The sequence below is a fragment of the Lissotriton vulgaris genome, chromosome 2_1 (assembly GCF_964263255.1).
Source record: "Lissotriton vulgaris chromosome 2_1, aLisVul1.2, whole genome shotgun sequence".
Taxonomy (NCBI): Eukaryota; Metazoa; Chordata; class Amphibia; order Caudata; family Salamandridae; genus Lissotriton; species Lissotriton vulgaris.
Window position 1 is genome coordinate 2,042,048,801 of NC_141687.1, and position 12,789 is coordinate 2,042,061,589.

General features: G+C 50.1%; 1 protein-coding gene across 1 annotated transcript in view; it reads left to right on the forward strand.

Moving 5' to 3' along the window:
* The window catches only part of CEP152 (centrosomal protein 152), an 804,909-nt gene that overhangs the window by 554,405 nt on the left and 237,715 nt on the right, over nt 1-12,789 (forward strand). The window contains exon 23 of the mRNA XM_086958276.1: nt 3,305-3,481. Within this exon, the coding sequence (XP_086814402.1) occupies nt 3,305-3,481 (177 nt within the window). The remainder of the gene's footprint in view (nt 1-3,304; nt 3,482-12,789) is intronic.

The following is a 12,789-nucleotide window of genomic DNA, read 5'->3' on the forward strand; positions in this document are numbered from 1 at the left end:
CGAATATAAACTTGATACACATGAGTAGTTGTTGACCCTCGAGAAGACCCTGTTTTGCCTGACTCTCGATAATAGCACCCCCGCCCTGTTCAAAAGGGATAGCCAGTCCTGATGGGAAATGTTATGTAAAATGATGAATATGATGTAATGCACAGTTGATGGGAACCTCACTTGATTTATAAATAAGACGATGAATAGACCTGCCATGAGCCCAGTAGGAATACTGACACGTGCACTGCTTGGTAATGGACCTCTGACTGTGACCAATGAGCGTATAATTGAGGGAGGAATTCAGCATGCATAGATATCTTCTTTTGCCATTTCACTGAAACATTGTCTTGTACCTATTCAAAGATTCGCGATCACCGAAGGAGATGGGTCGGAAGTGACGTACAGCCTGGCTGCGGATCTTGGGACTCGTGTGACCTCGACCAAAGGTGGAGCCGTAGAAAAACAGGATACGGGACGAGACCGCAATTTCAACGTGGAAAATGAAAAACGGTGGGCCACCTTGAAGCCCTCCGTCTGCTGAACCCACGCGTGCCTGGAGTCTCCGTCCCCCTTCTTTGGGCCCGATTGACGGGCCTGCCTGCTTGTTATCCTTTGCTCCCTTGGTCCCTTTTGCGTGTCCCAGGAACTCTGACCCAGCTCCACCCTCTCCCCTATCGACTATTTGAACCACACACACCCTCTTCTCCACGTGACTTTTTGCCAAAGGAACGAACTGCATTCCACTGGGAATAGGGTGCTGCCATAGAACTGTGGGCGCCGAGCATAAGGCGCCGCCAACCGGATTGTTTAGGGAACAGGACTGTGGTCTAACAGCAGAAGACTGACCGCACCCTGCAACGCGAAAGGATAGAACAGAGCTGGACCCATAGCTCCACCGCCGGTGCTCAACAGCGCCAACGAAAGTACTTGGACTAGAGCCTACCAGTGATGGCTCACTGACAAAAAGACACTGGGACGAAGAAATATTGTATTTAAGCTGAATTCCGCTCTCATCAACCTGGTCAAAACTGTTCATTGGTTACATTTTTAGTCAGAGACATTTATGCTATGTAGTGCTTTGAAATGATAGGAACTCGACAAATGCAATCTCCTATGTGCTGTATTCTGCCAAACACATCAACTGTCCATGATTATATACCATATGCTAATATTGACAATGCTAATTCTGCGACCGTCCCTGTTTATATGTACCATCATCGATTACGAAAATGAACTTTTGCTATGTAAAAAGGGGCGACTGTAGAAAAATAGACATATTGATGTACATAAGCAACGTTCATTTCCCTTTTCCCACTCCTCTTCCTGCGCATATCCTAAATACCGTAAAGCATTTAACTACATCCTACTGCCGGCAAAGGCCTGTACCCGTGTATACATGACAGCCATTTTAGGCACCCTGGCCCTTTTTGCCCGCCTAAGATTAGAATCACTGGCTCCCCTTCCGCGTGTATTCAAAATCTCTCTCTCCCTCACATGCATAAACCATGAAGCCCTCTCCCTCTGCACGACCCCGCTGTGAAAGGCGACTCTCCCCCTTGACTCGCACAAAACCCCCTACTCCATCTTGGAGAGGCATCCTTTGCCTTAGCAGACATAGCCCTCCCCCAGCTGCACCTGACTGCCCCCGCTCTCATGTACGGGTCATAAGATCTCTCTCGCTCTCTGTGTGACTCTGTCCTTGTGTCCACCCTGGCTACCCCTCCCTTCTCCTCACGTAAACAAGTCATAAACCCTCTTCTTACGCAGAGCCCTGTCCTTGAGGGTCACGGCCGCGCCTGACCAGCACCTCCTTCCCTTCCATGAATGCCCCTCTGTTGACAAGCCTTCCCTCCGCACTCAATTGTCCACGCGGCATTAATACCACTCCTTTGATGACCCTCTTCCCCCGAGTCCGGCTGACCACATATGTCCGAGGCCATCGCCTGAGCCAGGAGATACCATTTATTGCCCTTATTGTATGAAGTCACTCCTCTTCAAAGGATCCTCTATTGGTCTTAGCCACCCCCACCCCTTGGGCTATGATCAGGCGTACACATCCTGCAAAACACTCAGTTGCGTGATTGACCTCCCCTCTTATCAGCAGGTCAAGGGCCCCCATTGTGAATGTATATGGGTAGGATCACCACGAGGATTATGGGGATGTCTTTCCTTTTGCGTCACACCGTCCTGATTGTGTTATCATGTGTTCTGTAGAGTATAAAAAGCCAGAGTCTCAGCTCACTTGTTAGAGCACCTCCCGAAAGACACTGTGTTTCGTGTCCGAAATGACTGGCTCTCCTCATGAGTAATAAACTCTGCTCTTGATTCCTGCTTCCAGCGCCCGTCTCTTTATTTTGGTAATTACTCAACATGGGAACTAAGGCGGTTTGCGCCAGCAGCCTGGGCATCGATAGGAAGATGGGTTGCAATTTTTCACACTAGGGGGTCCCCACGACTTTAGCCCCCTTTTGGGCTCAGCCAGACTTGTTCCCAAGTTACCATTGTTTCAAGTCCCCCTGACTTTATCGGTGTAGCGCTCAAGGCCACTATCCCGACCAGTTATTTTTCTGTTTTCTTTTAAAATCAATATTTTTGAAAGACTTAAGTTATTCTAAAGATCTTGGTGTCTAAATTCAAATAAAAATCTACTTTATTTGTGTGATTAGGTCACGGATTTCTTAATGAGTGTGTGAACCTTTTATTGAATGTGTCTGTACAACAAATGCTTTACTCTCCTCTCTGATAAGCCTAAATTGCTCAACCATACTGCCACAAATAAAGCGCTTGGTATTATTAAAGTAAACCCTGTACACCATAAAGGTCAACTGGACTTTTTGCATTGTGGGCCCTTACGTTGGCACCGCTACATAAGAAGCCAGCTTCCTACCAAACCCATCAAACATACACATTTATGGTTCAGGGCACTGAGATCTGGTTAGCAGACCTCCGTGCTCTCTCAGAGTTGAAAAACCAACAGCATATGTCCAAAACAGTGAGGGTGACCATACAAAGGTGTTTCCTTACACATTTCAAAATTGTTTTTATTTGAGCTCCTAGAATCTGTCGCTTTCTCTAATAATATCTCACTTCACACATATTTGTCCAGTTCAGACGAATTTCCCTGCATATTTGTTCTTTATAGTCAAAATGTTGTGTTCCAAATAATTATGCCATATGCTTTCTCATTTTGAACTGTTCGAAAGGCACATACATCTATTCCTCAATATCTTATCTTGTTAAATAATGCGTTCACTATGGGTTATGTATGCACAGTTGGTGTTCTTCATATTTGTTTCCTTTTATCATTCTACAGATTACAGTGGCTCAAAATCTAACCTCGAATCTCAGGCTAACTGTTGTGAACACTGTCTCTGCGAACTTGAGAAATCAAGGTCTGAGTGTCAAGAACTGAAAACTAAACTGGAGAAAGCATGTAGACATCTCCAGCTCGCAGTAAAAGAGCACAACGCTAGAAGAGAACAGATTAAAGGTATACAGTTCCAAAAAAATAATGTGTGCAGGGGAGAATCAAATTATTATATTGCAGTTGTACCGCTCCTTCCTTGGTTTTTCTTTTGCACTGCTGAGATTCGAGCACAATCTTAATGTATTGCATTGCCTATGGAGACTGTTTGGCAAAACTATTAGTGCATCATCTGTTATGTTATGTTATTTGAATTTGTAACGCGCGCAGATACTCGTAAGTGTCCCGGCGCGGAGCAAAGAGAAGTAACCAACAGATCGTTAGGCGAAGAGAAACGTTTTCAAATTCTTCTTAAAAATGCACGGATCCTGGATATCTCGGAGTGTAAGAGGAAGAGCATTCCAGGCAGCCGCCGCTTTCCTTGCCAAGGAGCTGCCTCCAATCCTCTGACGTTGGTAGCGGGGACCAAAGCCAGGTGCTGGGACTGAGAGCGCAGGTGATGAGCTGGAGTGTAAAAGGCAAAGCATTTCTGTAAGTAGGTGGGGCCAAGCCCATGCAGGGCATGATGGGCCAAGACTAGGGATTTTAATTTGACCCGTTCAACCACCGCCAGCCAGTGCAAAGAGCGCAAGTGAGGCCTCATGCTAGTTCTGGCCGGAATCCCCAGAAGGAGCCTGTGGTGTCACAGGAGATCGCTGCCGCTCCGGGTTCCCCCCCGCCCCCTGAGTCCCCTGGGTCCTTTGAGCAGGCAGCTGCCTCGCCGGAGGTCGAGCCGGTGCCGTTTCAGCACCAGGAGCCTTCCTCCCCTGCTCCGGAGGAGTCGGGGGTGAGGCCGGTACCTGGGGGCGCTTTCCAGAGTCCCTCTGGGTCCTCGACGCGGGCGGCTGCTTGTCTGAGGCAGAGCTGTCGCCTTTTTGGCACCGCTCCTTCGCGGTTCCGGCATCGACCCGCCCCATTCTCCCAGAGAGCACGTGGTGGCAGAAGGCGACCCAGCGCCGCAAATGCCCACTCCGGCGCCGGTCGACGCCCATCAGTCGCCGATGACGGACTCCACAGAGCCGCACCGGAGTTGGGTCCTTGATTCGCCTGAGGCCCCTTCTTCTCCAGAGGTCTGTCATCTATTGGTGTGTTCCTCCCCGGAGACTGGGCGCCGCATTGTTGCCTTTTTACCGGCATCTTCCAGGGAGGGCTCCTCGCCGTCCCCACTGCCTAAATCCTCGAACCTTTCTTTCCGTGGCTCGCGGCTGGCTTTTCCACCGGCCTCTCCGCCTTCCCCTGAGGCCCCTCAGGTTCCCCATTCATCTGTGGATCCTCCTCTATTCCGGGGCTGGCCGCTCCTCCCTGGACTGGGGGATGGACGGCTTGGTCTGCAGCCATTGCCCACGGAGGAATTACTTTCTCCTCCGCCCTACTGTGGCCAGTGTTGCCTTTGTTCGGGCTATTTCCACAGCCTCTGGTATTCTGCGGATGGGTGAACCTATCACTCCGTTTCCTATGGACAACTTTTTGGAGGTTTTTTGGAGGTTTTCCACCTGGGCTCTGGTGGATGGTTCTTCCTTTTGAAGCGTCACTCCACAATTCTCTAATTGGGGGCGCCCTGTCACTGGCGATCCAGTGCTTCATGCACTTCTGCATTGCCACCGCCCTGCTCCTCATGACCTTGTCTGTCTTTCCTTCCACCCCTCTACTCAAGGCTCCTCCTCCTCCTCCTCCTCCTCCTCCTCCTCCTCAGTAGGTTGGTTTGTTGATCCTCCGGGTCTTGGTAGGGTATGTTATCCCACTTGCTCCTGGAATCTGGGGTTGGAGTGTCCTTTACACTTTTTGTGTGGTTTGCTGTGCCCTTGGGGTCCCTTGATTGGCCCACATCTTCAGTTGGCGCCCTTTTTTTGGCTAGAGTTATTAAGCCTTCTGTGGTTTCTGTCGCAGGTTTATAGCACTGTTCTCTGATGCGGTATTTCTTCTCTAAAAGTGGTTCCCATACATTTTTCGGTTCGTGTCATACCCCCTGTGGGGTACTTGTAGCTATTGTATAGCTCTGTCTTTCGCTGGGAAGGTGTGGACTCTCCTTGCAGTTTCTTGACTTTCCTGGTGTCGTTGTATTCCGCTGGTGCGGTTTCTTAGTCATTACCTAGGCCTAGCAGGCGCTGCTTCAGTTCTGTCTTTTTAGGTATTTGATGCGTCAATTGACTGGCTTGGTATGCCATCTTCGGCGTTGTGCTGTGGTGTTTTCACCCTCCTGTCTGCCGTTTCGGCCTGGTCCTCTGTCTCGTGTTCCAGGGAGGATGCTTTCTTGTGTTGACAGCTGGGCCCGTCCTACTTGTTCATCCTCTTATCTTCCAGACGGTCGCTTCTTGGCGCCCAGCTGCGCCCACCTGGACGATGTGGTCTGGATGTTTAGTTTTGTGGCCCTTGTCAGTGTCCAACTGCCCCCGCCTGCTCTTCTGGTCTACGACTAGGGGCCTTTGAGTGGGGCCTGGCGCCCCTGCTTCTTGTTTTGCGGGAGCCATGTGGGACTATGTTTTTCTTCTCCCACCTGCCTTATTGCTGAGGCGCTGTTCTGTCTGGTCTGTTGTCTTCCAGCTGTGATGGATTCGGCTGCCCTGTTCATTGGATTTGTTCCCGGTGGAGGGCTCTTGTCTTCGTTTCTACCCCTTCTCCTTGGAGTCTCTGGGTTGCTCTTCTTCCTCGGTACTCCTCTGCGTTGCCTGTACCTCTTGGTCTTCCGGTGGAGGTCCCTAGTACATTGACTGCTGGCCTCCTTTCGTATTGCCCTTGCTTTCTCCTGCTTGGTGAGGGCTGGGCTGCCTCTTTTGTCGTTATAACACGTCACCTGTGGGGCCAGTGTTCTTCGACGATGCGGAGGTTCTCTTCTGCTTGGGGGGGACTGGACTCTTTCCCCTGTCCCTGTGCCTAATCCCCTATTGGGGAGGACTAGGCTATTTTCCCTGTCCCTGTGATTTGTCCCCTGTTGGGGTCTTGTGTTCGCCTGAGCTGGAGAGGTACTTTCGCAGACCCTCCTTACCAATGGGCATGGCTAGTGTATCTTTTCTACGTTATGGAATCTGCGGCTAGTAGTCTCTATCAGATGTAGGAGTTACTTACCTTCGGTAACGATGTATCTAGTAGAGACGATTCTAGCCTCAGATTCCTCAACGACTCGCCCTCCCTCCCCATTCTGCGAGGACCCTTCTTTGGTCTTCTGCACTCGCCTGCCTCTGGGTGGTTGTCTTCTGCTAGTGCCTTTTCTTACTCCCTCCTTAGGGGGATGCTAGTCTTGTTGTTTGCTCCATTTCTTCCCTTTTGGGGATTGGTTGATGATTTCATGGGTTCCTCTGCGCCCCTGTACCCTGGTCTCCAGTGTGGGGTCTGCTCATACTCTTCTTCCTTTCGTTGATTGCACTTATGACTCCTCTGCAGTCCTTTGGGTTGAGGTCTCTTGGCTGGATCTCGACCCTTAGCTCTTTTCAGGAGGTGTCTCTCTCTGCTGGTGTTGTTTGGGGGTGAATTGTCGTTCCTGTTCCGTTCTGTCCTTGATGCCTTTCTCTGTTCTGGGCTGTAGTTGCAGACTTCTTCGTCTGCTGTGCAATTTTTCCCCTGCTTTTTGCCCCCAAGGAGGCTGTTGTATTTGTTTGCAGGCTTGCTTGCAGTAGCTGGGCTCTGTTCTTTCCTTCCAGGAATTTTGGTGCCATAGTGCTTGGCACTATTCTGGATGGTGCTCATTTCTTCCCTTTCTGTTTAGCTAATTTTTTTCGCACACTGTTCCAGTATTCTCACAGTTTTTGTTTGTGATGGCTCTGCTTGTGGCGCGGAAAAGTTCTCAGAAGAATACTGACGTAGGCACGCCGGGGTGGGACATATGTTTTCTCGCTGACGTCACAAGCGCTGACGACGTCTGGGCGGAGTCACGCGGTGCCGTCTCCCCGGCGTGCAAGGATACTGTGGCAGAAATGTTTTCCGGATCCAGTCTCATGCCTGGGGATAATACCACGTTAAGGAATCTGCGGCTAGAATCGTTTACCAGATACATCGTTAACGAAGGTAAGTAACTGGTTCTTTAGTGATAAGTGACACTCTCTTGCATACTCTTTAAAAAATGTGCATGGCTAGGCTACTTGCAGAAGAGATTAAAAACAGTTCGAACCCTACCAAATGTATTTTTAAAATTGTAAATGAACTTAAGAGTGATAGAGCCACTTCTTCTACTATTACATCTGCTCAGCAATGCGAGGAACCTTTTTCATTGAAAAAGTTCAAAAAATCTATCAATCTTTCCCACAGTATCATCATTCCTCATCTGCCCCTGCTGGGGAAAAGGCTGAGGGCCCTACTCTGGCTCTAATACCAGAGATGTCTAGTGAAGACCTCACTAGGCTATGTGGCAAAATTAAATCTGGGTCCCGCTAGATCCGATGAAACCAGCACAATTCATCGAATCACTAGTGCTTTTCCAACAGCCGCTAGTCGAGATAATTAACCTGTCCTTCTCCATGGCCGTTGTTCCAGAGACCTGGAAGCAGGCCTGGGTCTCTCCTATCATCAAGAAACCCACGCTGGACCCTTCAAAACCAGAGAATTTCAGACCTATTTCTCTCCTCCCGTGGGTGGCGAAGATTACTGAGGCTCATGTATATAATGTGTTATCTCAATACATGAGCCTCCATAATATTCGAGATCCATCTCAAAATGGCTTTAGGTCTGGCCACAGTACCGAATCTGCCCTATTAGCCACATCTGAACATCTGCGATTGATTTTGGATGCCGGTCAGAGTGCAGCGCTGATCCTTTTGGATCTCAGCGCATCCTTTGATACGGTATCACATGCCATTCTTGTACATCGCCTAGAGGTAATAGGGATTACTCCAGTATTGGAACTTTCATAGATTCCCATTGCTTGTATCATTCCCCGTCGTCGGAATGGGAGCCTCGGTAATAATATATATATATATACCTAGGTAACTACACCCTAATAGGTGTAAAAAAGGTAAAAATTAGGCCTAGGCCTCATTATCTTTTGCAGCCTATTGCTGTCATTATGTAAAAAGACCCAAAGTCCCCTTAGCAACCAATCAGATCAGCCTCACCCTGTAGAACCTTCCTGAGAAAGCTCAGAGCCTCAGATTTTCTACCGCTTCGTTGGTGACAGGGAGTCTCCTTAGAGCTCTGCTCTAACTTCAACTTGAGGTACTGTTTAAACAGTTTTCTTTAAGAATTTCTTTCAGCTTTGTCATGGCTGATAAGGAAAAGAAGAGCCTTTTCAGGTCTTGTGCCACTTGTGGCAAAAAACGACTTTATGCAGAGGATCAACATCAAGACTGTATTTACTGTCTATACCCAGACCATAAGGTTGATAAGTGTAGTATATGCAGGAGAATGTCTGTTAAAACCCTCCGTGATCGTGAAGGACGGCTGCTTCTGTGGCTCAGGAAGTTGGAAAGGAGGGATGAAGTAGTGTCTGGTGATGAGGAAGATGCCAGATCAACATCTTCAAAGACTTCATTGAAGAGGGGCGGATCGTCTGTGGACACTTCAACTGAACCCCCCTTAAAGGCTGTGCGTGTGACCTCTGATAGGTCTGGCAAGCCAGGGCCTATCGAATCTCCTCACGTGAGTGTAAAGGAGAGGGAAAGGCAGGCACTGCAGGTGCAAAAGGCTAAACTGGAGGAGAGCTCGGCTGGGCCTTCCCACCAGGTTAAAGTAGCCAAGTCCATCAAGAAACCGACTGTAGAGGCCTCTACAGGGGTCAAGAAGGACTCTAAAGCATCTGAGGTGATGTTGTCTCCTCAGTCGTCGACGAGCCACCCAGCGACGACGAGGACGACGACGAGAGCGTCGACGAGGACCTCGATGTCGATTCCGTCGACGAGGACCGGATCGACGACGGCGTCGTCGACGATGACCACGTCGACGGTTACCACCACGTCGACGAAGACCATCCCGTCGACGATGACTATTCCGTCGACGGTGGCAATCTCGATGACGACGATCCCGTCGACGAGCCCGTCGACGACGACAGCTCCGTCGACGAGCCCGTCGACGATGGACCCGTCGACGATGACAGTTCCGTCGACGATCCCGTCGACGGTGGACCCGACGACGATAATGGTTCCGTCGACGATGCCGTCGACGGTGAAGGGAGCCTCGTCGACGGTCCCGTCGACGACGATTCAGAATAAGGGAACGGTGGATTTGTTTTCAACGCCGTTGACGACAGGAGCGCCAGGAGACAGCAGAAGGAGGAGGATAACCCCAGATATGACTTCTCCAAGGAAGGTACCATCATTACCTCCACCCCTTTTGTTGGATGAAGATGACTACTCAGAAGAAGAAAATGAGATGTATGGGGATGCTTACAGTCCATCACAATTGAATCTGAAATACCATGATTCGGATATGGATGAGGAATATTATTATCAAAAGGAACAGCGGCCAGAGAGACAGGTCGCATACCAAGATGCCCAACCACAGCAGGGCATGGTATCGATGCCTATAAATCTTTTGACAGACTTAAGGGCAATGCTGGAGGAGTATAGGAGCAAGAAGGGGTCGCAACCTGTGGAAGGTCAAGCACAGGTTCAACCGCAGGTGGTGGCAACACAGTCAGTGCGGCCTGCACAGGAAGAGCATGAGAGGGCATATCCTCCGCAAGTCCAAGTGGATACCTCGGATGAGGATGAAACGGGGCAAAACCAAGATCAAGACCAGGAGAGTGAATGGAACCAATATATAGCTCAGGATCCGGCTTCACCAGTGCCAGATCCGGTCGACTCGCCTCCGGCTGATGTAGGAGGTTTCTTCAGCCTGATGGAAAGAACCACAGCGCGCTTTAAGTTAGCGATGCCTACAACATCTACGGATTGTTTTTTATACGATTTCAAAGAGGCATACCGTAAGGCTGTGCGCTCGATTCCCATTGTGGATCACATATGGGAGGAAGGGAAGAAAGTGATGCAGACCCCAGCGACGGTCATTCCAACTCTCCCGCGCTTGGAGAAAAAATATAAAGCTCCAGATGACAGTCCCGCCTGTTTGATTGGACAAGCTAGACCTGACTCGGTCATATCGCAGGCGGCACAGAAGAAATCGCGGAATCCTTCGGCCACCCTCACGACTCCGCCGGATAAGGAGGGTAGAAGGTTGGACAACGCTGGGAAGCGTTTTTCGTCGATGGCTAGCTTGCTAGTCAGAGCGGCGAATGCCTTGGCGATCCTAGCAAGGTACGACCGCCAGATGTGGAGTGATGTGGCACACTATGTGAATCTGCTAGCGGATGACCAGAAAGCGGAAGCACAGAAACTTCTGGAAGAGGGACAACGTTCCTCTTCGGAAATGATTGACTGCGCGATGGACATCGCCACCATCTCTTTCGGTGCCCTAGGCAGTGCAGCGGTTCTTCGACGACAAGGATGGCTGAGAGCTACATACTTCCGGCCAGAGGTCCAGAATAGGATTTTGGATTTGCCCTTCGACGGGGACATGTTGTTTGGGAAACATGTCGACGAGACCCTACAGGGAATAAAGAAGGACACAGAGACGGCAAGGGCTCTGGGGAACCTGCAATATAGAAAGACACCGTTCCGTGGAGCACGAGAAAGAGGTTTCTCTTCACCTAGAGGAGGTTATCAGCAACAGCGATATTCACAGCAGTCGCAGTCTTACAGGCCCCAGTACGGCAATCAATACTATCAGCGGCAGTCGCAATCCCAGTCTTTCTCTCGCCAGAACGCTCGTGGACGACAGGGGCGTCAGGGCAAGGACGCTGGCAAGCGTCAATAGCGGCCTCCCGACTCTGCCAACTGTTCCTCCGCTTCTGGGATCTCCAGTGGGCGGCAGGATATCACAACATCTGAGCAGCTGGGAAGAGATTACATCGGATCAGTGGGTATTAAATATCATCCGGAATGGGCATACTCTAGAATTCCAGGACTTTCCACCTACAAGAGCTCCCCACGCCACTACTTCCAACCATCTGAACCTTCTTCAAGAGGAAGCTCAACAAATGCTTCAAAAAGGGGCGATCCAGCGTGTTCCCCTATCACAAAGGGGAGAAGGTTTCTATTCCAGATTTTTTCTGATCCGAAAAACAAGACAAAAGTGGCGTCCTATCCTGGACTTGAGGGAGCTCAACACCTATCTAACGAAACTATCGTTTCGGATGATTTCACTCCAGGACATATTGCGCCTCTTGAACCCAGGCGACTACATGGCAACATTAGACCTGGAAGATGCCTATTTTCATATCCCGATCCATCCAGCTCACAGACGTTTCCTTCGCTTTACAGTAGGCAAGAGTCACTTCCAGTTCATGGTGCTCCCATTTGGATTAAAGTCCGCTCCTCGGATATTCACAAAGGTGCTGGCACCGGTAGCGGCATTTCTGAGGAGACAGTCGCTGGAAGTCTTCCCGTACTTAGACGACTGGCTTCTGAAGGCCCCAAGCTCGCAAGAGGCATCGAAGGCAGTGGACACGTGCTTGAACCTCTTTATTCATCTGGGTTTACAACTCAACAAGGAAAAGTCAGTTCTTCAACCTGCAAGTACAGTGAAGTTCTTGGGAGCGATACTCAATACTCAGGAGTGCAAAGCCTTCCCATCGGAAGAGAGACAGATGAAACTCATATCGTCAGCCACCCGTTGTCAAAGGAGAAGTTGGATGACGGTCAGGATGTACAAATCTCTTCTAGGGTCGATTTCATCCTGTATTCAATTGATTCCGCATTGCAGGCTGCGAATGCGCCCCCTACAGGAGGAGCTGGACCTTCAGTGGAGACAAGTGGAAGGTTCGTTCGACGACAGGGTGACGATAACCCAGCGGATGAAACGGTCGGTTTCATGGATGAAAAGATCTCACCTCACTGTGGGTCTCATTTTCAAGGCTGCAAGGGCTCCTCAGGTCATTACCACGGACGCTTCTCTTCAAGGTTGGGGAGCGGTCATGCAAGACCTCCAGGTCAGTGGTCACTGGACTCCGGAAGAACGTCGTCTACATATCAACGTTCTGGAGCTGAGAGCTATTCGACTGGCAATGTTGGCTTTCCTCCCAAGGATTACAGATTCAGCAATCCTGGTGCGGACGGACAACACCACCGCAATGCATTACGTCAACAAGCAGGGAGGCACAAGATCGCCACTGCTTTCACAGGAAGCCCAAATACTGTGGGAATGGGCGATAGCGCAGAACATCACACTCGTAGCAGAACACCTTCCAGGAGTATGCAACACGAAGGCGGATACGCTAAGCCGCCTGAGAGCAGTCTCGCACGAATGGGAATTGGAGGACGCAGTGATCAAGGACATCTTCTCCCGTTGGGGGACCCCAGCGATCGACCTGTTTGCAACGCCGGGGAACAAGAAATGCCGGTGTTACGCAAGCAGGG